The sequence below is a fragment of the Diadema setosum genome, chromosome 2 (genome assembly GCF_964275005.1).
Source record: "Diadema setosum chromosome 2, eeDiaSeto1, whole genome shotgun sequence".
Classification (NCBI taxonomy): Eukaryota; Metazoa; Echinodermata; class Echinoidea; order Diadematoida; family Diadematidae; genus Diadema; species Diadema setosum.
This window is the reverse complement of record NC_092686.1, coordinates 41,492,515-41,519,515: the sequence shown is the minus strand read 5'-3', so window position 1 is coordinate 41,519,515 and position 27,001 is coordinate 41,492,515. Positions and strand designations below refer to the sequence as shown.

Below are 27,001 nucleotides of genomic sequence, written 5' to 3'. Positions count from 1 at the left end.
GGTGTAAAATTACGAGGAGATATGATTAAATACTGTTTGGAATAAAAGTTTTGAGTTATGTGGACAGATTTCCATAATATTTACCTAATTCAAGGCAATCTGACTCCAATTTATGATGAATAGACCAAGTTTTCGTCAACACCGAATACTGAACAAAGACCCGCGATCCACGGAGCAGCGGGGTATAAATGTTCCACCTAAAGCTGGCGCTATTAATTGCGAGAAAGGATGTCGATCGACCCTTTTTCAGTCTCGAACGAATAAAACAAACACAAAGCTAGCCAGAATTTTCACTGGTTTTATGAAAAGTTAACCCAGATACAATTCGTAATGATCCACTCTGCTGCCCACTCTTAAAAATCATTTACTCGTCCATTAACCCACCAAGTCCAGGAAACCACATTTCGGCCGGGGGGGGGGGGGGGGGAGGGGGGGGGGAGGGGGGGGGAGGGGGGGAGGGGGGAGGAGTGCTTGCGCCCCATTTTTTTTTTTTTTTTTTTTTTGCACAATAGAAAAAAATGCTTCGAAGTTGCTTATTGAAAGTTGTACCAGAACGATTTTTATTTTGCCAGCCGATGAAACCTTGAAGTGGGAACGGGGGTAAAGCATGTTTTTCCTTGTCAGCTGAAGAATATCTTTTTGCTTGTTAGCTGATGAAACTCGGAAGTGGCACCAGAAATAGAAATTGTAATAATTGTTGACACATAAATTATTATGTACTTATGTTTTATTTGAGAAAAAAAAATGTATTTACAAGTTCTGTTGGAGATGAACAAATAAATGAAAGAATTAAAATGAATGAACTACCCCTCCCCCTTTTTCAATGTAGCGCCGGCCGTGTCTGTATCATACCGTAGTCTGTACAAATAGGTTCCTTATGTTTTTATTATTGTAATTGTCTCTATCATTTAAAAAAAAAAAAAAAAAAAAAAAAAAAAAACATCTCTTGGAGATCAACATCACGTCTAGTTCCATCCTGGAACCTCAGACTTCTATACTCTTCGATCTGAGATTCTCGCCTTCCTGAGTAACTGCATTTTGAAGAATCTGCACTCGGTTGGGCACACACCCAGATCGTCCAAGCAATTTTAGTGCTCCGACTACAAGAGAGACTACCTTCGTTCTCATACTCCACAGTGCAAAGACCTCTGATAAGCTCTTGCCCGGAATTAATTCCTGGTATATCTTTTTATCCTTTCACTCTCCTTCTCGACTACTCTGGCAGCTGTTTCTAAGTACAGTGACATTGACGATAGTGCACATCTACTGACCCTTTTCAACGATGATGATTGATATCCCAATGAACCAATTTAAATATGAAGAACTTTATTGCAAAATGAGCTAAGCGCCACTAAGCATTTTAAAAGTAAGTCCATCCATTAAATAGAGCAAAATTAAACCTTCCCGGTATTATACCTCACTAGTGACACAACAAGGATTATTCTAGAAGTTATCATTAAAAATATTATGTATTTTCTTATTATTTTCTTTGTTTATTTAGCAGCTTAATAACAAATATCTCAACTTAACAAGAATGGAGTTAGCTCGTTTTGCCATAAAAGTCTTCTTGCAAATTCCTGACCCAAAAGTACTTAGTTGCTCGAAACAAATATACATTGAACCTATTTCAGTTGAAATGTAGGTGGTTATGATCAAACAAACTCTTTGAATATGTAACTTTAAAACACCAAATTTATGTTATCTAGTAACATCATCGCCGCTACCACTTTACCTAATGCAGATGATATGTGTTTTGACATTAGTGTACCACTTGAACTTCTTCCTTGGTTTAATTACAGACCAAAAACTGCTCATTGAAATGCATGATATTAGTTATTTAGGTAATTAGGTATTTAGGTATTCTGAGTGACATGTTTTCTGTTCTCCCTCCCCCTCTCTCCCCCTCCCTCTTTATTACAATTCAGTTTAACATTCTGCAGTTGACTTCATGGTAGTGCCTATATTCTTCTGTTGTCAACTTACAAAGTACGTTTCTTACAAGAAATATATTATCATGTGTTGCATGGTGACACAACATTTTTGTTCCTGCGACAGTTGCTCCGGTCTAAGTTTCTGCAAGCACTTAATTGGGGTTAGGGTTAGGGTTAGGGTTCTGATAGGGTTTTAGGTTTAGTTTGATGTGATGATTATGATTAGACTTAGTGTTACAATTGTAGGCAGACTATAGATGTCTGGTTTAGCCTACAGATATCTTATAGGAGAAAATGTTGTAGGAGTAAATATCATGGAACTGCAACATGCGATCTCCGTGAACGTGACACCACAAAGAGATATTATCACGGTTAGTTGAAATTGTGGATGTATTTCTTTAATTCCCTGTTGTTTCTGAAAGACAGGGTCAAAGAACAATAAAACAAATGGCATAATCAATCTACAGTAACTCCGTAGTTGTGTTGAATTGTGGACGATCCTCTTCGAGATACAGATCGAGAGAGAGAGAAAAAAAGATATATAAATAGTCTATTTCGCCATAATCAAATTGGGATCACATGACATATTCCCACTGATTAGGGTGGTCAAGGTTCGATCAGGGAGATTGGGCCTCCTTGTCCTTGGTTCGATGTTCGATCACCAGCTGCTGATTCTTGCGGTTCACAGGTACAGGCATCGAGTTTTGACATTGTGTTATGTTGTGAATATTCATGAGGGCAAGCGACCGCCTCTTCGCTCAGCTAGCTCTCAGTCTGCACCTCCGCTCTCACGTGCTACAGTCCTCTGCACCCGGCACCACAGTTCGGGCTTCGCCCACCGAACTAAAGTTCGGTGGCTTCGCCCCGCGATCGCCGCCGCTGCGCTCGCTGCACGAGTGCGTGCTTGCGCTTATTGTACACTCTCTTTGCTGAAAGGGAAATGCGAATTCGGCAGAATGGCTGACAAACGAAGCGACCCAAATTCACTGTCCGATCCATCAAAGGTTACCACAAAACATCTATCAATTGAATGGAATGTGGATTTTAAGCGGAAGGTACTCACTGGATCTGTGAAACTGTCGCTGGATGTTCTCCAGGACGGTGTTTCCAGTGTGGTAAGTGTGTCGAAATTTAAGCAGTGCATATTTTTGCACGTATGGGACTGAGCAGTTTTCAGTTTACATAGGACAAAACAAAACGGAAGTAATCTGCAATAAAACTTTGAAACTGATTCTAATCTCAGTGAATGCTGTAAAAAGGAGTTTATTAAAGATTTGGCAGTCCAAGGGTGTAGGGGCCACACACAGTTATGACCTCAAAATGACTCGAGTCATTTTGAGGTCAAAGCTCACGCTTTTTACTTAGCGTGAGACTCGCCCAATTCACCAAATTTTAACTGTCTCACTCTGATAAAAAATTCTCACACCGAACCCTAAAAAACAAAGCAAAAAGCAAAAAAAAAAAGAAGTGTTCCCTATTGACCGTCCCTGATAATCCAAACATTCAAATGCCCAAGCCCAAACCTTCGAGACTTTGCTAGGGGCACACTCTCTATGCATGTGTTGAAATCTTTACTGAACTGAAGTATGCACCAGGGCCGGGCAGGGTGCACCATCTAAAATATAAAACTGTCAAAGCTCCCTCCAGTGGAAAGGGGGAGGGGGAGGGAGATGTACTCTCCTTCCACACCACCCTCAACCCCCCTCTCCCCCCTCCCCCCACCACCACCGCCACGGTTGCTTCAATCCCTCAGGTTTGGTCACTCCCTCACAATGTCTCACTCCAAACTCTCACTCAAGGTTGGCAGCCCTGCTGTATTGTGCATCTATGTGACTATTATTTACCTCATGTATTACATTATATTTCTTAAGAGGGAAAATATGAGATATATATTTTGTAGTAAAATGTTCTTATATGAGAAGAAAAGTCCATGACAGAAAATTGTAGGCGAATATTGCTGAAGCTGGAGAGATGTTGGATATTGTTTTGGACTAGAGTCTAGAGATGCTACCATATATGTAAGAATTGGGAGACCGTTTTGATCAAGTAGTGGCTGCAAATGCTGCAGTTCTGCTTCATTTACAATTCTATAATTAAATGAACCCACAACTATCCTACAGGTTTTAGATACAAGCGAAGAGCTGACAGTGTCGGAGGTTATCAATGATTCATCAGGAGAGAAATTGACCTTTGAACTTAAGGAACCTACCGGCGCACTTGGCTCACCTCTGTCTATCAACTTACCATCATCTGCGCAAGCCAAGTAAGTAATCTGTGAGTGTAAGGAATTGTGCCCAACAGGCATGTCACTAAACACTCTACTAGGTCATGTTCTTATGTGATAAACAAATTTGGTTCTTTGAATTGTTGCTACTAAGTCATTCTTGAACATATCACTTGTTCCTTTCTTTGTGAAAAATTATCTGGACTGGATCTGGATAGTTTCATCAGCAAAATATCCTCTGCAGACGCATCCATGCTGCAATGTAACTTGATGAGGTGAAAAGTGCACTGCATGTGGAACAACTTAGCTGTATTGTTTCGACTTTAACTAATATTTCCCAGAGGAACTGTTTACATAATTTGATGAGGGAAGATTGTTCCAGTCCCTTACAGAGGCTATGAAGAATGGATCTTGAAATTATACGTACATTGTAAGTAGTTTGACAACCACAGACTTTTGAGGAATCTTTTATGCATTTGTTTCTAAAGATCTTATAGTACGTCTTGTGCCTTAAAAAAAAAAGCTGTCATCTCCAACTTTGCTCAACATATGTGTTTTTATCATTTTGCTAAGTATAATGTCATTTAAAGCCACTCTGTGTTTGGAGATTACTAAATGTGTCAAATTGATTTTACTTTCCAGAGGGTCCCAAGTGTGTATCAAGGTCATCTATGAGACATCTTCCTCAGCATCTGCTCTTGGATGGCTTGAACCCAGTCAGACTTCTGGCAAACAACACCCATACCTCTACAGCCAATGTCAGGTTTGGTGCTAGCCTTCCTATCCAGTCCTTCTATTCATTTACCCCGTTGTTGTATGATGCAGTTTGTATCTAAGAGCAAATTTCTTATCATTTTAGCTTCACAGGTTTTATGTTAATCAAATTTCACCTGTCTTGAGCAGTTTGCTCTGTCACTGTGCTACCCCAATTTAGTATAATAACTGCAGCAGGAAAGACTACATGATGTTTAATTAGAATTCATTTTGTCCACTTTTACCATTATTATCTCTGCGAGGGAGGGTATGTTTTTGTCAGGGTTGATTTGCTTGCAAAATAACTAAAGTTATTTATGGATTTCAATGAAACTTACGGGAAAGGTCAATAATTACACAAGGAACAGATGATTACATTTTGGTAGTGATCCTGGAATTTTTATGAAGTTTTGATGGATTTTTTTTTTTAATCTTTTAGCAAATAGAGTCGGTGAACTTGGGAGTTCAAGCTGCGCACATTAGAGGTTTGCACATGCATACTAAAGCGCGTACCCTGCTCGAGGTGTTGCATAGCAGGAAGCTGATAATGAGGAGGTAAAAACAAGGCTTCTTTATCATTGGGAAAAGGGGGCAATATTGAGCATGCATGTAGGGTGGAAATGAGCTGCTTTGTGGGAGGTCTGCACTTTCCAAATGCTTTTCTGGTTTCAATATTGCTTTGCCTGCACCACAGATATTGATGGATTAAGAAATTCTTCAAACTGATAGGAAAACCAAGGTCTCTTGACTTTTCACAGCTTTGCTCGTAATACACAAACCTGCATGGTTTCAATGTGAAATAGGAGATTATTTATGCTTACGACATTGAAGTCAAACTGTCAAAATGAGTGGGTTTCTCTCAGGACATTCTGGAAACCAATTGCACCTGCCTTGAAAATCTTTAAAGGACAAGTTCACCTTCATTAACATAAGGATTGAGAGAATGTAGCAATATTAGTAGAACAGTATGAGTGAAAGTTTGAGGAAAATCGGACAATCTGTTCAAAAGTTATGAATTTTTAAAGTTTTTGTGCAGTCACTACTATATGAGAAGACTAATGCAGTGTATGATGTCACATGCGTACAACAATATAGGGAAAATATAAAGAGAATTTCACAAAATTTCATCTTTTGAAAAAAGTACACATTCCCTTGACTCGTTACTGACATATGTTATGGGTAATATTATTCCCATTGCCTTTAGAAAGAGGCAAGTCATGTGCTCTTTTATTATGCGAAAAAAGTGAAAATATGTTGAATTTTCTTTATACTGTTGTACTCATATGACATCACGAGCCTTAGTAGTTTCCTCATCCAGTGGTTCCAAAACAAAAGTTTTAAAAATTCATAACTTTTGCATGGATTGTCCAATTTTCCTCAAACTTTCAATGATGTGTTCTACTAATATTGCTGCATTCTCTCAATCCTTATGTTAATGAAGGTGAACTTGTCCTTAAAGAGACAATGCTTTCTACTTTCTTGTGGTAGTCTTTGTGTCCATCTCATTGAGATGGTCTTGGACAGAAAGAGACTATATTCAATTAAAATGGGAATACATGTCAGTAACAGACCAAAGCATTGACTTTGTTGTCATTACGTAAAATGATGAATTTGAATCCTTTATCACAAGCAAAATGAAAACCCATTAAATGTATAGGTACAGAATTTATATGTTTACTGCTACTCCAACAACAGTTTTAGCTAAAATCCTACTAAAATAATGCTAGTACAATTTTTCCCCTGGTGTAATATGCTGGAACATGACTTGACATTGGTGGTGGCCTGGTGGCCCAATGGCCTGTTGACCCAGTGGCCTGGTGGCCTCGGGCCACTAAAGATTGATGTTGGGGTACCAAGTTTATCTTTTTGTAGCCCGATTAGGCAACTGAGATTCAAAATAGATTGTTACCTTTACTTTAATTTCTGGCTTCTACATATCTTTTTCGGGCCACCAAAATTTCAGATTAAAAGATTTTTGTGGCCCAAACAGGCCACCCGACAAAAAAGTTAGTGTTGAGCCCTGCTTGAAGTAGTGTTGTAACCTGCATAGCAAGGTATTAGAAGAGCATGGAATATGCTTACTACAACATAGAGTGGACAACATTGATTTTGTCAGATGATTGGTGTGCCTGAGTTAGCAACAAGTATTCATTCTCCCATTCTTACAGGCTATCCATGCTCGAAGCATTCTGCCGTGTCAAGACAGTCCATCCGTCAAGGCAACCTATGATGCTAAGGTAATCAATCAAACAAATCAGATGACTGTTCCGTAACCAAGCTCGATACTCTTGGTCAACTCATATATGTTCACAGACCTTCATAGGTTTGCATATCTAGAGGTTATCTAGGTCATGGAAAGAGTGGCATGCCATGAACTTAAACAGTGTTAACACCTTGGATTTGTAAGTCTTTTAAGTCTTACAAAATGTAATTGTAATTACAGAGACAGTGTGAATTTATATTTACTTTCTGTATGAGGAAAGTGAAAGACAAAAAGAACAATATGAATAAACTGTTGACTTACGTCGTAATTATTACTGTAAATGCTACTATTTTCATGCACTGATATTTCACAAATGACAGTTGATCAGACATTTTTGCAACTTAATTTTGTGCTTTGTGGTTTTATCATGATCATTGCAAAAAACAAAAACAAAAACAACCTAACACAAACATTCAGAAGAAAGAGTGACTACTCAAACAAACTTTTGTTAAAACATTGCTTGAAATGCGATCAAGTCTGTCAGAAACACAAATGTATTAGTGCTTGTTGACTTGATGTTGCAACAATCATGTGCTGGCCTTGGACAGTGCATGCGGGGCACATTTTTGTCAATATTTCTGCGCGTTGTTATTTTCATGATTGAGAGCTTATTTCCCAAATTTTCGAGAAACAACCACCAATATTTCAGCATTTGCAGAAATAGAGACAATCTGGTTGCGTACTTCTGGCATTGCGTTGTACAGAAGAATCTAGTTGATTTTGTGCTACGATAGTCTGTGTATTGCTTTTCATTCTCACAATATATGATGTGTAGGTGACAGTTCCCCGTGACCTGGTGTGTCTGATGAGTGCCTGTGGGGAAGGGGATGAGCCTTGCTCATCAGACAGTGCCTCCAAGATCTTTTCCTTCAAGCAGACGGTCCCTATGCCAAGCTATCTGATAGCTATTGTTGTTGGAGCACTGGAAAGCAGGTGAACTTCCTTGTCAATAAATTTTCTTTTTCTTTTTCTTTTTTTTTTTAACTCAAATGATGTAACTGATTGACAAATTGTTCTACATCGACGTAAAAACATCTCGATGGAAAAATTTCATGAATCAAATGATGTAGCTTCCTGAACAATCTAATATGTGGAGTGTCTTAATATTGGTCAGGATATGTTTGATTGTGCTCAAGATAAGGGCTGATGGTATGGATGGAATTACTCTGCTATCAATTTGTACATCAGCCTGATATATTCATCCTATTTTGTGGTCATTCAATGTTCTGTTGATTGGATAAAATCAGAGTGTTGTAGACCTTGTTTACAGTGAGTGAAAAGGCTGGGCTGAGCCTGGCTTTCCTTTCACTGTAAGCGCTCAAAAGGCCACATACAGTACCAAAAACGGCCGTGCATTTGGCCAACCTCTGGAGGTAGTCTTGACCCAGACTTTTCTCACTGTGAATGGAAACTGGGCCAAATGCGGTACCAAATTGCGACTGGTGCGCTCCTAATAATAATTGTTTGTTTACAAGCAGAGCGCCACTACCACAAAATATTGAAAGGTTTGAATTAAAGCCCAGGCTGAGCCCTCCACTGTAAACTGACAGTATTGCAAGGCCGAGTACCGCAATTGAGGCCAGGCTCAGCCTGGGCTTAGCCCAGGTTTGGCCCAGCCCTGCACTGTAAACGGCATCTTAGATTTGTTAACTTTGTATTTGTATGTCTCATAAAAGAGTTGTTACCTGTTGAGGACGGACTGATTTTGCTACAACACGCATTTCCAACAGACACCTGCCGGAACATACTAAGGACTAGTCCTCAATAGGTTTATGTACTCTAGGACTCACAACACATCAAGTGATGCATGTCTGCTGTTTTGGAAGAATCATGTCAATTTTGATACTTGTTAACTTCTTCTTATTGCACTCTAGAAAAATTGGGCCACGTTCAAAAGTATGGTCTGAGAAGGAACTCATTGAGAAGTCTGCATACGAGTTTGCAGAGGTAAGCTACTGTTTTGGGGGTTTTTTTAAACGTTGTCTCTCTCCTTTCTCTTTCACATTTGTTCAATCTATATTGTGCCATAATAACAAAGCATTGTCAGTTGTAGGTTTTGTTAGGTATCCTTGAGAGGTTACTTCAGTTGTGAGATAAAAATTTATTACTTTGTCATGAGTCTCCAAGGTAAAATATCTATTGTTACCAGAAATTCCTCAAGGTGAGTTAAGAAAGTGTTTACAACACTGTTGTTTCTTTGTTCAGAGATGTCTTATGTCTAGCGGTGTTAACAAACTTTCATTGTATGCACTTTCAGTTTCATAATCTGAGAGTATTATGCCCTTGAAGTGCAGCAGTTACATTTTTTCATGAACTTAAAATCAATCTAAAATATATTCACCATATTGGATTCTAGGTGGGGATTGAGTTAAGGCTATCTGTTCTGAAATCTGATTCAATAAAGTAACGTTACCAGACACATTTGACCTGAACATAGAATGTTAGTTAGATGTGCATGCAATTGCATAACGTCAACATCACACACTTAAATAAGTACTGATATCTTTACCTATTTCCAACCTCATCATGTGGAATGTATGAACTGTGTTACATCTTCCTCATCAGACTGAAGAGATGTTGTCCACTGCAGAAGACCTGATGGGGCCCTACGTGTGGGGGCAGTATGACCTGCTGATCCTGCCCCCGTCATTCCCATATGGAGGAATGGAGAACCCCTGTCTCACTTTTGTCACACCCACTCTGCTGGTGAGGAAAATATTGCGGTGTCGATCTGTTATCCTTTATTTGACTCAACTATATCTGTTGAAATACCTCTATAGATAGATACACAAGTTTGGACTTGGCTTGTCATCTGCATTGGCAAGGGTCAGATAACATGTTCTGTGCTGCGTTTGTCAGTGTACCGTCTTCTCTCAGAATTCCTGACACTTAGCTGGTCAATGAATTGTGGTGATGAAATCATGTTGCGTGTTACATAAAACTTTTTACAGGAGAAAACTTGGGTTATTTTTGACATTCTTTCTTCATGTGTTTAATTCAATGGCAGAATCATACTTACCTGAGTTTTCAGGTTAAAAGTTGTATGCAACAGGTCCCTGGTAATGTATGTTGTGTAATAAACATTGCCCTTCCTATGAGACATTGGCATTGTTCAGCTGCATGGCTTTGTTTATCTTATGCCGTTCCGAACGGGGACGTGGTGGCAGGCATATTAAGTCTATAGGCATTTCAGAATTTAGTATGGAATGGGTTAAGTTGCAGCCAATTTCAGAGGGAGAATCATTCAAAATCTAATATGTTTTTGCTCCACAAGGTTTGGCTAAAGTGCATTTGCACCTGAATAATAGCTGATTTCAGTGATCATAGTTTGATATTTGTCTCATGAAAACCTGACCAATGTGATGATATCCACGCAAATTTATGACAATTGAAAAATTAATCACTGTTAGTGGAACAAAGCCGTTATTTCTCACTTGCATTGTTCTTTCATTATGTCATTCATTTCTTTGTTGTTGCTGTTTTTGTTTCTTTCTGCAGTTACTGTGATCCAGATTATGATAAATGAAATAAGTGCAAGCAGAGTTAGTGAGAGAAACATTGATAATTTAAAATCAGTCTGTTTTGAGCAGCCAAGGTCTGTACTGTTCTTTGTTAAACTGATTTTCAGCAGTGCAAGTACATAATGAGTTGTTGTTGTTTTTTCCTCTCACTTTCTTCCTTACAGGCAGGAGACCGGTCACTAGCAAATGTGAGTATTCTGCACATTGCTTAGTTTTGAAAAAAATTTTAATCAATAAAGTTGGATTTTCTTCATACGTGGCATTAACATTTATACATAAACACGAGTAAAAGTAATGATGCAACTCTTGTATGACTGATTATAGATTGCTTGCGAGTAGATGGTAGTTTGGTTGCATTATCCAGTAGGCTTTTTCTCTGTATTATCAAGGAGGTTCAAGAGATGGAATAACAACAGTGTTATTCCCTTTGATCCCATGTTCGAAGCCGCCGCTCAAAAATATTTGAAGCATGTGCCAAACAGGATCTGCGGCGCAGATACGAAGACAATTGACTCGTGTCTCATTGCATAATCACCAGCCACTTTCAAAGAAAGATATGTCTTTGTGATGGTCATTACTTTTCGCTATCCCTTCTTATAAAAGGTAGATGGTACAGACACGAGAAGGCGCAAATAAAAATTGAGCAAAAAAATGCTGAAATGAAGATGAAAATTACTTGACTGGGCATACCCGGGTACTAATCTTATATATCTATCAATAAAGAATTATACTTGAAGATTATTCTATATTAGTTTCATTTGTGGAAATTAAGCGGAAAAGTGATAAAACAAGCTTTCCAGGATGGTACAGATTGAACATTTTCACATGATACAGCTCTAATTTACACTTTTGTGCAAATTTCTGGATGGAATTAACTATTGTTTTACATGCTTTATCATTAAGTGAAATTTCATTTCATTTTTAAATAAATAAGTAAAATATGGCCAACATTATAATAACGTTCAAAATGAATCCTCAGATTACTCTGCAAGACGGCGGCGTTGAACATCGATCATCAAAGGCACAAGTGCACCTGTGGAATTTTTTTTTTACATCAATAGAAATCTAACAACTGTTTGAATAATTACAGCCAGTTGGAACTCCATGTATAAAACCTCCTTAGTATTATCAAGTATCATTACTGTGAGACTGGTGTCTGATTTTACTGAATACCTGGCTGTCTATTGAACAAACTTGGAATTTATCGCTATTCTTGGCAAACAAAGGCCCAGTGTTTATGCTGTTGTGTGTCACCTGAAACAATGAAGATCTTAATATTCTCTACCAATGAAATATCAGCCTTCTATGAATTTTTCCAGCACTAAACTACCTGCAATAAAACTCTCTCATAAATATAATACATAGCTATGTAACATCTAAGTCCATAGTCATACATTTTGGCAGGATAGCACTTCTACTATTAAATGGATCTATCAAAAAGTTGCAGTATAGCTCTTTTTGTGTGCATTCCAATATCTTGCTGTGTTGCTTTAGAATCCTCTTGGTCTACGTACACAGCCAAAAGTGCAGTGTTTCAAGAAGCAATGTGAAATCCTATTTCAATCGCTATTTGTGCAGGTTGTGGCACACGAGATTGCCCACAGCTGGACAGGAAACCTGGTCACCAACTGCAGCTGGGAGCACTTCTGGCTCAACGAGGGCTTCACCGTCTTCGTGGAGAGGAAGATTTTGGGCCGGATGCAGGGGGAGAAGGCGAGACACTTTGCCTTCATCGGCGGCACCAAGGAACTCCTCAATGCAGTGAGTTTCAGTTCAATTCCATCATGTTGAGAATGTGGAGGGTGCTATTGATCTGCCCATTGGAAATGACAGGAGTGTGTTAGCACTTGTCTAAATTTGTAGTGTTAATGCCCTTATTAATTTCATGGGAAAGATTGAGAATGCTTATGTCACTCCCTGTAGAGAATTTAAAAAAAAGGAGAATTATTTGTCTTTGTTCAACCTAATCATGACATAGACCTGTTTACTGTCATTAGTAAAGAGGAAACACATAAATCAATAGCTGGTCATAGACTGTCATTATTGATAAGGCTGGTGATGGTCTAGGCAATTTTCCTGATGATATTTATCAGTAACGAAAAGCTAGAACCAATGAAGCTTAAAGGCAGAACCATCTGACTTCCCTGGGCTGTCCATGAATAAAAAAAATGTGTAGACTTTTTATCGTTCATTCTGCTTTACCAAGATTTTTATACAATCATTTGCATAGTGCTTCTCTTCATGATCTGTTCCGCTCAACTCCAGCACTGATTCGCCACTTTTCACTCGTCATTGATTTTATCATGCATGTTATTTCAGTTTACTGTTTGAAGCGCAATTGATGAGGTACAAATGTACTCTTCTAGTGCAGATGTTGGTCTATTTGTGGAAAGACTATCTCATAAAACACTATTGACTCAATTCTAGTGGAACAATGTGTTATATGTGAGAAGTCTGTTCAAATATGCCTTGAGATTTCAATTGTCTGGGTTTTAGCCTTATCTGTAGACCACCCACTGTATTATTCCATCAATCATATCTGGTTTTCTTTTCAATGACCACCAAATTACAAGTGTGTATAAAGATATAGATATCAAGTATAAAAATCAAGGACCATGGTATGTGTATGTTTTGCATTTGGAAACCCAATTAGAGCTGGACCAAGTAATATCCCACAGCGTCATTATGCATGCAGGTTTTGCTTTTGAAAACCCAATAATACATAACATACTGTATTATGATGTATTGAATTGCTATTCAAGTAAGCATTTCATTCTTTGAATTCATAAGTTAGCATTACATCCGCTACTTACTTTATCTGTACATTAGGTGATGGATTATGGCTTTGAGCACAAGTTCACCCAGCTCATTCCGCCCCTAGAGGGCGGCATTGATCCAGATGATGCTTACTGTAGGGTTCCCTATGAAAAGGGCTCCTGCTTTCTTTTCTACCTTGAATCACTCATAGGCGTCCAGGGTAAGAAGCTAAAATGGCCGATGTGCATGTTGAATAGCCTGCACACTAACCAGCAGCACTGTCATCCTGGTGATAAGCCATTTCATCATAACTACAACCCAATTCTGTCTTGCCATCATTTTACTTACTGTATTTGTATATTAGGTGATGAAGTATGGCTTTGAGCACAAGTTCACCCAGCTCATTCCGCCCCTAGAGGGCGGCATTGATCCAGATGACGCGTTCAGTAGCGTTCCTTATGAAAAGGGCTCCTGCTTTCTTTTCTACCTCGAATCACTCGTAGGCGTCCAGGGTAAGAAGCTAAAATGACCAATGTGCATTCAGCCTGCCACACTAACCAGCAGCACTGTCATCCTGGTGATAAGCCATTTCATCGTAACTATAATCCAATTCTCTGTTGCCATCATTTTGGTCTCTTGAAGATAACCAAACATTGGTCTTCCATCCATGGGTCTCTCTTTGGAAGTTGCTCACCCCCTCCCCCCCTTTCAGAACTGTAGTCATACTCCATAACTAACAAATCTCTGGATACTCTCTAGTCCTAACCCAAGCTGCTCGCAGTACTCTGACCATTCCACATCGACAATCCCAATTTTCTGACTTCATTTCTGCAAGACCCCAATCAAAGATCCAATCAAGTCATATCAACAAAGAATAGCATTTTACTTATGATAAGTGTATTGATAGTTACTTGATTACTCTATTTCACACATCTTGCAAGAATTCCACACTCACACGTGGAGGGCTTTTTGAAGACAGTATTTGATTCCTCAGAACCAAAAGTGATTGTGAAAAAGAACAGAAAAATGACTCTTAAGATCTTCAGGAGATCGAAGTCTTAAATGTTTGTAAATATCATTCTGCAATGGACAAGCCAGCACCACTCTGGTTCTGCATGTTCCTACTACTTCCACGGCCACACATGGCAATGGAAGTACACAGGCTGTGCTGATACTGGTAAATTAATGGATGTGTAGAAATAGATGGCATGAAGTCATGTGACCGTGAGGATTTGTGAAAATGTGTCAGAATTGTGATTTTAATGTTGAAATGGCTTATCACTCTGACTGCAGCAGTTGATACTCTTCCCTGTTGAGATACTAATACTTAACTTGATTTGGTGTTTCATGTGCTAATTGGTGTTGTCATTGCATGTTTACTTCTGTTGTCTTGATAGATGGAGAAATTTGCAGACAGTCCTCAGTTCACTCACTTGATTGTGCCACTAGAGGGCGGTATAGACCCCGATGACGCACTTTCCACAATAGCGTATGAGAAAGGTTCCAGTTTCTTGTTCTATCTGGAGAGTTTGGTCGGATTGGCTGGTGGGTTTTCATTCTTATAGAGGTCCAAACAGCTAAAGGAAATTGATAGAAAATATTGCATTTTCACATGTCCCTTCTAAAGGGTGTTTATTAGGGATTTGATTTTCAAAGAAGTTCAAAATCATTTTAAGGTATGGTGAACGAGAAAAAAAGGACGATATTCATAAACAAGGTGATTTATACATTTCTGGAAAGCTTAAAGGGGCTGTGAAATCCACAAATTTGAGCTCTGAGAGGGCTAAGATGTGTTTATTCTTTGATAATCTTTCACCAGTTGTTTGTAGAAAGCACCTGTAAGAGAGAGAATCCAATTTTGCCATCTTGATTTTGTATATGTCCAAGTTCCTAAGCTCCGCCGCTAAAAAAAGTGAAATTTCGACAAATGTGAGTCACGTAACCGAATACGTCATCTCAAGAATGAAGCTTTCGTAGTTGACGACACTCCTGACCATAGCCGATATGCGAGGCACCCGTACCACATACTACTTGTATACTAACGTTAGTATACGCACGCGCACACGGCCCATACCCACCCGGCGGCGTATGTACCACGCTGTTGTCGTGTGTTGATTGTTCACAAGACGTTGGGTTGTTAAACGTTTGATTGCAAAAATATATTTTCAAGAGATCTTAGCTGCACCCTGTAAATGAAACCATGCCTGGACGATGCATCATTGCAGGGTGTAGTAACACGGCATAGGATGGGGTGAGCCTTCACACCTTTCCCAACGATCCAAATTTACGGAGAATCTGGACCACACGAGTAAAACGACAAGGGCCAATTGGGATGGCTCAAGTTTGGTGTGCAGCGCCCACTTCCCGGAGGATGCATTCGAAGAGGGGCTGTACAACCAATAAAATGCCTGATTAAGAATCTGTTCATTGTAAAAATGCACATAAATATCAAATTCAGACTTTATGATGAGATAAAGAGCGGGGATAATTAATGAAATGAAACATCGTCATTCGTCAGCATGAGCCTAGTGCAGTCACTGTGCTGGGCTGCAGGCGCAGACAAGACCTGTTATAGGCGCTGTTGTTCGTACATGTATCAGCATGGGGGAAAACGCCGGGGCAGAGCTTGAGGGAGCCCGATCAATGCATAATTCCCCATATTTATTTGTCCACAATAAGAATGTTTTGTTGTTGTTGTTGTTGTTGTTTTTGATATAGACTCTAGCCCATTACCATAAATCAACATCATTTATAATACTAGATGATACCAGTACAGTACTAGATAATTACAGTAGTCTTGAGTAGAATTTACTTGTAACAAAAAATGAACACTTTGCTCTGAAATTGGAATGATCAGAGCTTGTCTCTTTAGTTGATATAAACGATGATTAAAAATATTACAATTGCTGAAGAAAAAGAAAATTTCCACATAGATCTAAAACCTAGGTTTTTTAATATAGAGTCTACCCCATTACCATAAATCAACATCATGCTTATGCAAATATGATTGCTGAGCGAAACAAATCTCAATTCTGCTCATTCATATCGAGTTCCTAGCCCAGCTCATGAAAAAACAAAAAAAATGATAAATCTTTGCCTACGCTAAACCCGGTACCCCGTTACATCGATAGTACCGCCATGTATGGCACGGCCAAAGTGCCGAATGACTAGGCTCGGCTGGCTGTGACTGTGCACAGCTATGGCAAGCATGTACACCCAGGCCGATTGACATACTAATGCACGTCGAAGCTGCAAAAGTACGGGTAAGGGCAAATTGGTAAATAGGGAACTAACGTTACAGTTTTGCGACAAAAAAACAGTAGAATTTCAGTGAAATGAAAATCAACATTTTGACTTACCAATCTCTGTTGCTTAGCCTCCTCTCAATGTCTTCTTCATTCTCGTCTTCACCTCCGACTGCACCTTCATCTTCGAGTTCATCTGCGAGCTCGGGCTCAAACCTGTACCGTAGGGTCTGATTTCTGCAGAATAGCTCGAATTTGGTCAGAAATTTCAGCAAGACTGTCATGTTCGGAATCTGAACTGGAAAAGTGAATTGCGCTCTCTTCCACGCTACTGTCTGAATCGCTCATGTTAAGTTCCGGGGAAAGCCTCAAGGGTTATTCAAAAGCAAAATAGCTAGAGGTCTAGTTGTGTTACTGTTATCCGCTAACAGAATCTACGTGCTAAATAGAGCTGAGTATACGTTGCACGCATCTGCTCGAACTCGCATCATTCTTGAGATGACGTATGAGGACGTACGCGCCGTGTGCATGTTTTTGACATTTTTTCAGGGGGCGTTCCCAGAGCTGTATCTTCTCTCAAAATAACACTTTTATTCATCAAAATCATCAAAAAGTAGTCGTAAATGCGAAATCACCACAAAACATTACATAAAATTGGCCTAAACCTGAAAATTAGGTTGATTTGGGCTTCGCGGCCCCTTTAAGTCTCTAGGAATATGAATAATTAACTTTTAGAAGGTAAAAACGTCTCCAGAACGATGGAGAGATGGTGTTTTGGAACCCTTTTTAGACCACCAGAACCCGATCTGACGGCGAAATTTTGGTGACCAAAATTATGACGTCACGAAATGTGCGCTGCGCTACCACTCCATCCACACAGTGGGCTCCGTCTTTGGAGGGCCGTTGCGGACGTGGTTCGTTTGGGGCATACATTTGGAGAGGCAGTGTGCCCGTTTCCATGTATGCCCCAAACGAGTTATGTCCGCAGCGGCCTTCCATATCCGTCGCCTCTCCCGTGCTTCTTCTACCACTCCGACTTCGCCATTGTCACTATCAGTGTCATTGTTACTGTCATCACTCAATTCACTCTCGATGTCAAACTCAAAGTCTTTCCGTACAATATAAGGTAAAAATTGAACGTTTTAATGCCTCAGCCGAGAAAGCAGAGGCGACTAAAGACAGGCCAGATATTGCATCCGCTCACCAAGAAATATGTGCTTTATGAATGGCAGCCTCGATATCCTGCTGCACTCGTAAAGGGTTTTGTTCATTTCGTGACATCATATTTTAGGACTCGAAAAAGACAGTTGTTCTGGAGTGAATATCGGTGAAGCAAATCAGTCAGTTTTAACTCGCGATTTCTCAGTGGCGCGAATATTTTTTACTAAGTTACGTTAAAAATCTGTTTTAGGAGACATTTCCCTCTGCTTTGACATCTTCTTTTATATGATTTTCTTGATTTTAATGTCTCGTTCACCATACTTTAAAGACACATTTTAACAATATTCTGTGAATTCTTGTTACCTTTTCATGCCAATCTTTATCACATCATTCAAATTATGAGTGGAAAATTATTAATTGATCAATTAAAAGATTGATAGATATTCATGTCAAAACTGAAGCAAATACCCTAAAGCAACAAACTGACTCACTATATTTGTCTTTGATCAGCATGATAAGTTTGTGAAGTGACAAATGCTAGTATGACCGAGCTTGGTAGATTTTGCTGCAGCAGAAGCTTAAGGACAGTGTTTGCTTTCCTTTGCCTGTGTAAGATTGTTCCTTGTGGTTGTGTTTTTTTTTTTTTTTTTTGTAAACCTTTACCGTAGGGTGCTATTAGACATTAAATAATTGGTTCTTGTAAAGACTTAATCTCAAAGAGAAAATCTTATAGCAATATTTTTGATATGATATGGCTGTTGATTCTGTATTGGCATTGGTATGATTGTAAATGTGATATCACTCTTGTGACTATGCTGAAATTTTTTGGTTATCAGCTGTGCATGCTCCTCTTAATGAAATACAGCGTATTTGTGTAGATAGATGCCTCTTCAATGATTTAAAACATGTCCTCAGCAAATTGTATATGCAATTATTAATTACTAAATTAATTCACATGGCATTGTATAGTAAGAACCTGATGTTAAGCATCTGGTATGCTGAAAGGCCCCAAGCTGTCATATGCTAGAATATTTTGATGGTTCACAATGCAAAATAGAATATAGAAATTTTATTATCATTGCTATAGGCATGAAATTAATTCAATGTAATCATATTTGTTTAGTAGACAGAAGACAATTCCTTCCAAACCCAACAAAAATTTGTCATGTCAAAATTCAGGTTGGTAAACTGCAAATTTGTTACATAGACAAGCTATTTTAGGAATGACATTTGATAGGAATTATGTTAAGTTAGGGAAATCTTGTAATTAGTGTGAGCTCCTTTCCCAGAATATTAGTATGTTGCAAATCCTGTTGGAAATCTGCACTCTAACATTGTTGATCTGCATCTATATTCTTATGTGGTTTTTGGTACGCTGGCGACATTAACCCAAATGCAAAGTTACTGATATTTGCCATTGCAAGATTAGAAAATGTGGATACAGTCAATATCCAACAATAATTTTAATTGCTTTGGTATATTCATATCTAATTTGGGGATTGGGGAAACTTACAGATTCGTTGTCTTCATTGTAATTGTTTGGTAAATGTCCATGCTTTAATCTCTCAATGCCTCACACTTTCCAAGAATTAATCAGTGTGAAAAATGACTATAAAAGTGAAAAAGCAAGATATAAATGACCAAACTGTCAGACATGCATGGTAGATTTACGACAAAATACAATGACAACATTTGGAAGAAAATGAAGTCTGGCTTACTGTACCTAACATGCTAAATTCTATGTGATTAGAATTTATTCATGTTTAGCAAGTGATAAAGGGCCAGAGTAGAGAATTATAAACTCCACCATCGAGTGGTTCAAAAACAAACTAATGAACCTGAAACAAACCCTCGAAGGATATATGGTTTTTATTCATACATTTTCACTGTGTTAAACAGTGAACACATTTTATGATATCATGATGAACATAACATACTTGTATCATGTAATGTTCAAGTGCAAAAAAGCTGTTCTAAATCATCCTTCCACAAGAACGGTACAGTGTACCCCTTCCAATTGAACCAGAAGAGATCACTCAAAAGAATATATTTTTGGAAATTGCCCCATTTCTTTCTGACCAGCTTGTCTATTTCATGATGAGATCAATAGTTATGATACATCTTATTAAGCATTAAAGGGTCTTGATTTGGAGGTATCGTCTAACGATGTTATGCATTGTAATCATTCATTTTGCAGAGTTTGAAGCATTCCTGAAATCCTACATTGAAAAATTCAAGTACAAGACTCTGCCTACCCAGGACTGGAAGGACTACCTCTTAGAATACTTCCAGGAACAGGTATTTTTGTGAAAGTCTTGTTGCAAGACTACTGTCTGCTCTTTTGCTTTTGCAATTTGAAAAATGTAAAGCTGTATTCAAAGAGAATTAACAACAACGTTTCTGGCATACATATTCACTGTGAATGGAAAGTGCCATAAGATTAAGCAACAACAACAACAAAAGCTTTTGCAATGTTTGTAGACTACTAATTTGAGTACATGTATGTGAATGTTAGGTACTGAAAACTAATGATAAGCTCTACTAGATGTTTTATTGCTCGTATTTCATCTTTATCGTGATTCATATTATCCCCAACATGTTTTCTACCTATTATCATTTATTGGTTTAGAGATATTTCATGATGATAATTAAAAATCTTTAAGGGGACAGGGAAGGGCAAGAGCTGTGTGGCACATGAATGATGTACTTCTACAACACCATTTCCTTCTTTGCATACCAAGCAATGGATTACATAGTAGATTAATACATATGTGTAATGTTCATGTTGCACTTTATGTGCTGTGTCTATTTTGGGTCAGGGCAAACAAAATAATATGTCATCATTTGTGTGCTCATTTTTGTTATGTGTTTTTTTTTTTTTGTGGGAGATTCTTTTTATATTTTGCAATAAAGATGAAGATAGATTATCATAAATGTATGTATTGATTTCATGCTGGTTTGAAGTTGCATAAATTGCATTCAGCATGTATGACTTGTGTATGTGCCAATTTTGGTTGCAGCAATTATCTACATTGTCCCTTGTCCCCAAACTAGGCTACTGCTGGTGTGTTTGACTGTGTAGAGTGGGACAAATGGTTCTTTGCTCCTGGAATGCCACCTGTCACACCAAAGTAAGTCCTGGAACTTTGAAATCTTCTCTTATTTTTTTCTTCATCTTCTATTCTTCTTTTTCCCCCTCATCCTCCTTGTTAAAGATCATTATATTCTTTTTTTTTTCTTTAAAGAATGATAGAACAAAGAATTGTGAAGCTGAGAAGCAGTAGTGTATCATGAGCATTTCTTTTTTGCCCTATACACATACTCTTTAACTGCAGCCCATGCCTGCGTGTGCATGCTGTTGAAGATTAAAGCATATCTTTTCTCTTATGCAGGCAGTTAATGAATAGAAAGAGACTTGGTGATCTATTATGATCTATTGTGTGTAAGGTCGTATTTTTCGAAATAACAATTTGGTCGTCCTCATCGAACAGCTCTTTGCTAGGAGACTTTAACACTCTTTATACAGTGGACTCCCGTCCTCAGGACTGGCAGTTTTCTTTCGTTATATCGAAATTTCATTATAACCGAACAAATGAACAATAGAAATATGGAGAGTGGATAATGTTATGGTCTGAATTTTTGCTTCATTATAACCATGTTTATTATAATGGACATGCACTGTATCTCACACATCTTCATGTTTTGTGTTTGTGTTTCTTACCAGGTATGACACAACCCTGAGTGACATGTGCACAGAGTTGTGCAAGAAATGGGCTGAGGTAAGGAGGCAGTGAAGTGGACATATTAGACAGGGCTGGGATTAGATGTGTGAAAAATTGCACTATCAATAGTGGCTTCGGTTGATTTTACCAAATGCTGTGAAATCAGCACTGGTATCATAACTCCAGAAAGAGTGACAAGTTTCCAATATCCAAATGTTCCGAAATACAGCTGGCCAATCAGTGATTGATACGAGCCCCTCTAAGCTACTGTGAACATAAATATTTTCATGCGATAAATTTTTCGCCCTGGGGGGCTCAATAAAATTTGCAGGTTCTTGAATTTGCACTGTGCAATTGTTAAATGATTCCAAATGTGGAGATAAAATTGTGAAGATATTTTTACAGGTTTTAGAACTCGTGCTAGCCATAAGTAGCGCGAAAAATGTGAAGAATAATGTACCTCGAAAATTTCTGCGTTTACGGTAATGCACAGTGTGTCTTGTTAAAGTTATGTCGACATGCTATCTGCTAATTCTTACAAATAAAGTGTAAGGTGTTTGCTTTTATATCCATGTTGCACATTTTTTTTTTTTTTTTACCATGTTTATTATCCTTGTTTTGCAAGACACTGCTGGACTATATGGGGCTGTGCTTAGAAGAGCAGTCTATTTTATTTTTCAAATCTACAGATTCAACTAAAGACTATTTTTAACAGAAAGCATGTGGTGAAAAAGTAGGAATGCAAATCTGCAAATAATGTATGCCCATGATAATTATTGAGCAATGTGCTTTTTCTTTTTCCTATGATTTTTCGGTATTTTTTATGGGGTTGGAGTGTTTTAATCGTATCTTTGTTTATTATTTATGATTCTATACCTACAGATGTATATGTACCGCTTGTGTGATTATTAGCCCCTGTCACATCATGATTAGGGTGTATGTGTTTTTTTTTTTTTTGGGGGGGGGGGGAGGGGTACAGTAAGGTTGTGCATTGTACCTGCAGAGTATGAATCTGATACAGATTTGCTTGATTACAAAAGGCCACCTGAGCTGTCTTTTAGAAGTCTCAAATAACTATCAACATGATGCCATATATGTGTGTATAGGACATGTCCCCTTTATTGAATATCTACATGTATAAAATTGCTTTCCAGGCATCTGAAGGTGACTTTGGACAGTTCTCATCTGATGACCTAAAATCGATGTCATCCTCCCAGGTTCAGGAATTTCTTGCTCAGCTTCTCCATGAGGTTAGTCTGGGGGAAAAGAGTACCTTTGAAAACAGAAGTGTATAATATACAAATATTCATTGTTTATGAGTGCAGTGATTACGAATGGTACATGAGCGTGCAAGTTTAATCGTTCTATTCTAAGACACAAAGCGGAGTTTAATAGAACGGTTAAACTTGCACTGAATGTAATATTCAAACTGTTGCACGAATTATAAAATGTTGAATATTTATAAAAAACACGATATAGGCCTGGTCCAGACCCAAATAGATCTAACATCAAACCTATCTAGGAGGAGGACTAACAGTAAGGCCTAGAACTAGATCTGGCTCTAGGTCTTAAATGGAAGTGCATGTGCACCAATGCTTTACGATACACAAGTTCAGTATGTCCTAGGATTTATTGCATGGCTGGCTAGCTTTATTTACTGTTCAATAGATGTCTATTGCACTGCCATTAAGAGTGAGCGTGGGGTACCTGATTCTTCTGAATGTCATGTGACCCACATTCATCCAGTCAGATGGCAAGGATCTATTGCATGTGTTGTATAAATGAATGTATCCAAAGATTGTATTTTGTTTACCTCATCTAAAAGACAACAAAATACAGTAAGCATTTATGCTATTCTTACTAGTTCTTTCCTTTCAAAGTAAGAGGAGTTAAGACAGGAGCTTCTCATTGGATAAATGCATTTGTACAATAGAGTTAAAATGTATGGGACTCAGTGGAAGAACTGTACTTGTCCACGTACAGTATGTTGTATTTAATGTAAATGTCATTGTTTTGTCATCTGTCATGTTTGTATGTTCAGGACCCCCAGGAAGAACAGTACCTGCCTACTGATGGGGCCACCTGTTGAAAGAAGACTGAATAAATGAATAAATAAATGAATGAATGAATGAATGAATGAATGAATGAATGAATGAATGAATGAATGAATGAATGAATGAATGAATGAATGAATAAATAAATGTAAATTACAATGACATACACAATAAACAAATTCCGTGTGTGTGTGTGTGTGTGTGTGTGTGTGTGTGTGTGTATGTGTGTGTACCTGTTTGAAGTAGTAGTGGATTTGGACATTTTGAACTCGGAATAAGATTTCAGGTGTTTGAGGTGTCTTATTCCTGATGTTGCATTTTAATATAAATCTCTGAAGCTACGTATGATGAATGACGTACAAATATGATATGCGATCCAGTTTGCCTGTGCGGCTTTTTAGGTGGGAAAACATTGATTGGCATTGCTGTTACCATTTCTTTCCACTCGTGTGAACTGTATAGTAATCAACTGTCATCATGCAATTTATGACACTTCTCTTTATCCTTCTTCCCCCCCCCCCCCCAACAGAAACCACTGACTCCCAAACATATTTGTGCAATGCAAGAAGTGTATAACCTGGACCAGAACCACAACTCTGAAATCAGATTTAGGTGAGGAAAAGTATCCTGAATATTCCCTGCAATCATTTCAATTGCAACCATGTGTATCATGTGTCCTCAGTGCTCATTGCCAGCATAGACATTCCTGAATATCAGTAATGTGTGAGCAAACTAATACTTTACAGTAGACTCTGTGAATCCAGGGAGGTGAATTGTCTCACCTCCCTGGTGAATCTTAGGTAATCGATTTTTGCTCTGTAAACACTGTTGTCATGACGATATAAACTGTAGGTCAGTGCAAACCCTCTGAATACAGGATTTTACTTTAGATTGCACTATAGCATTTTTTTTTTTAAATCAAAGTTATGAGATCTGCTCAAAAACTTAAAAATAGTGTTGCAGTCACCTTGAGAAATTTTGGCTTGAACCAAACATTTTGACTGCTGTTTTAATTTAATATCCACCTCCATGACAGTACTTTGCATCTGACAAAAAAAAAAAAATAAAATAAAATAAAATAAAATAAAAGTTCCTGAGAAAGAACTGTGTTAGTTAACAGAGATAACAAAAAAAAAAAAAAAATATCAATAGCATCAAAAAGATAGAAAAGTTGAAGCTAATATTTTTGGTGTGTGAAACATTCTAAGACTTTGCAAAGCAAGGTCGCCATCTCTTCATGGTAGAAAGTGCCATGTAAAAAACCCCAATTGACAATGTTATTATCATTAGTATTGTTGTTATTATTATTAAATTTCAATCTCAAATGTGATGAATTGATGACCGATTCAGTTAGCGTGCCAGAGCAAGTTATTCATTTATAATCACAATTAACATTGAAGTCACAAGTTTCACATAATTTCTTAAATAATAATAGCAAAGGACATTTATATTGCGCAGCTACCATTCTACTGTGCATAACAAAGACAAGTGGAAGATGCCCTAGACATTGTAAAAAGAATATTTAAGTTTTCATGTTTGTGTTTTTTAATGCAAATCTTACTTGCCATCTTATCCCAAATTTAGCTCATGCTATTCTGTTACCTGAAGGTGTAAAGTTCAGTACTTTGGAATATGCTAGAAAGTCACAGTGATGTGCACATCAAAATGGTTTGGTTGTAGATGGCTGAGACTGAAGCTTCGAGCTGGTGATGAGTCTGCCATTGAGGGCGCCCTTCAAATGGCTGTGGAGACAGGTCGAATGAAGTTCACCCGTGTCCTTTACAGGTGAGAATATATCTTGATGTAGTAACCATTTTCAAAAGTTCAAGCTATTCAAACATACTTTTGAAGGTAAAGTCCTGTGCCAAATCTTCTAAATTCCATCTGTTTTCTTGTAAAGTAGTAAAAGTAGCAAAGCAGTAGAATTTTGGCAGAAGAGCCAACAAGCAAATTCTAGTTGAAACAGGGTTCTGTTGTTAGATATTAGATGTATCTCCAGTGACAAAACTGACCGGGTCTAGATTTTGTATGTTTCTTATTGTTGTTGCTTTTTTGTATATATGACACACATGCTTACAAGTATTCTACAGTGATTGGGTGCTGCTTGCTCAGAGCAGCAAAAACTCACTATTGTGCAAGTGAGATGAATGGTCATTTATCTGTTGAAAGTGTGCGGCCCTTGTCTATTTCGCCAATCAGATGTGTTAGAAACATTAACTTCGGCTCACCTTAGCCAAAGGCTGAAGTGAGCTTTCCCAATCATTCATCGTCCATTCATTTTCCATTGTCCGACATGCATCGTCCGTTGTCTATTGTTCTGTTATAACATTATCATCGTTATCAGAGTGAATTCCCTTGAGTGTGTTTGAGGGTTCCATGTCATTTGCTCCTGTGACAATTGCTCCCATGAAGTGCATGCACACTAAGCCAAACATGAATTGAACCCACAAACATAACCCTCACCCTAATCCTAATCCTCACATCATACTGAATCTAAGTCCTATCGAGACCCTGACCCTAACCCTAAGTACTCGGAGAAAATAAGACTGGAGCAATTGTGGCAGGAGCAAATGTCATGTCACCATGTTTGAGATGTTTGAAAATACAGCCAAGTTCAGAACTTGTTATTAAACAAAGTCCAATGCTATCCATCGTGCAGGGACTTGTACGCCATTCCCGATGCGCGGCAGAGAGCCATCGACACATTCCTGGAAAACAGGCGCAACATGCACCCCATCACAGCCAAGACAGTGGCCAAAGACCTACACCTTGAGGGTTAACAGACCGGGCAGCTTGACCACTCCACATGGCTCTGCACGCATATTTCCTGTTGGCCAAATAGTCTCCATTTTGGCTCTAATTTTCATTTCAGAGACCATTGATCAAAATTACAAGGAGAATCAACGATAACTGATTTTTTTTTTTTTTTCATGACAAGAGATGATGTTGCAATAGGATGCTAGTGCAACAGCTTTATGGATGAAATTTGAGGGATAACTAACTTTTTGCTTTCATTTTTCTCTTCTGTACGTGGCAATGGTAGTGATATATAGTCGCATGTTGTTTTCATCTGTGCATCATGTATTTTGCCTTTACTAAGCTCATGTTGTTATGATCAACTTTTCCTGCGTGAGATCTTCATAGTACACGGTGACCGTTCTGAAGCATTTTTCATTAAACATTACGAAAAAATTGTTTCTCACACTGTATCTGATGCCTTATTGTATGTTAGTACTGTAGACGCGTAATCAGGAATATCGGACACATCTCTAAAATGGTAGCTAGACAGTACAGTTCCACAATGAAAAGCATTTTTGAATGTGATTTTATACTTTGTTTTCCTTACCAGTATCAAAGCCTTTTGAAAAAG

The 27,001-nt window shown here is 38.2% G+C and overlaps 2 protein-coding genes across 2 annotated transcripts in view; one reads left to right on the top strand and one right to left on the bottom strand.

The window, feature by feature from the left end:
* The window catches only part of LOC140246302 (protein polybromo-1-like), a 67,609-nt gene extending 67,436 nt beyond the window's left edge, over positions 1 to 173 (bottom strand). Inside the window, exon 1 of the mRNA XM_072325768.1 lies at positions 85 to 173. The gene's annotated coding sequence lies outside the window, so the exon portion shown is untranslated. The remainder of the gene's footprint in view (positions 1 to 84) is intronic.
* Positions 174 to 2,872: 2,699 nt separating this feature from the next.
* Positions 2,873 to 26,669, top strand: LOC140245991 (leukotriene A-4 hydrolase-like). Its single transcript, XM_072325441.1, has 17 exons — positions 2,873 to 3,046; positions 4,052 to 4,194; positions 4,798 to 4,918; positions 7,077 to 7,145; positions 7,947 to 8,104; positions 9,046 to 9,118; positions 9,737 to 9,877; positions 10,857 to 10,880; positions 12,271 to 12,453; positions 13,814 to 13,961; positions 20,053 to 20,153; positions 20,910 to 20,986; positions 21,580 to 21,634; positions 22,732 to 22,827; positions 24,161 to 24,243; positions 25,312 to 25,416; positions 26,291 to 26,669. Exons 1-17 carry the CDS (start codon positions 2,888 to 2,890, stop codon positions 26,409 to 26,411), a joined length of 1,857 nt encoding a protein of 618 aa, XP_072181542.1. The 5' UTR covers positions 2,873 to 2,887; the 3' UTR covers positions 26,412 to 26,669.
* Positions 26,670 to 27,001: the final 332 nt, after the last annotated feature.

What these genes read in the sequence shown, in the direction of transcription:
- LOC140245991 (XM_072325441.1), top strand. Translation starts at nt 2,888, where the DNA reads ATGGCTGACAAACGAAGCGACCCAAATTCACTGTCCGATCCATCAAAG. An exon ending in AGGACGGTGTTTCCAGTGTG is followed by an intron (nt 3,047 to 4,051) that starts GTAAGTGTGTCG and finishes ACTATCCTACAG; the next exon opens with GTTTTAGATACAAGCGAAGA. An exon ending in ATGCCACCTGTCACACCAAA is followed by an intron (nt 20,987 to 21,579) that starts GTAAGTCCTGGA and finishes GTTTCTTACCAG; the next exon opens with GTATGACACAACCCTGAGTG.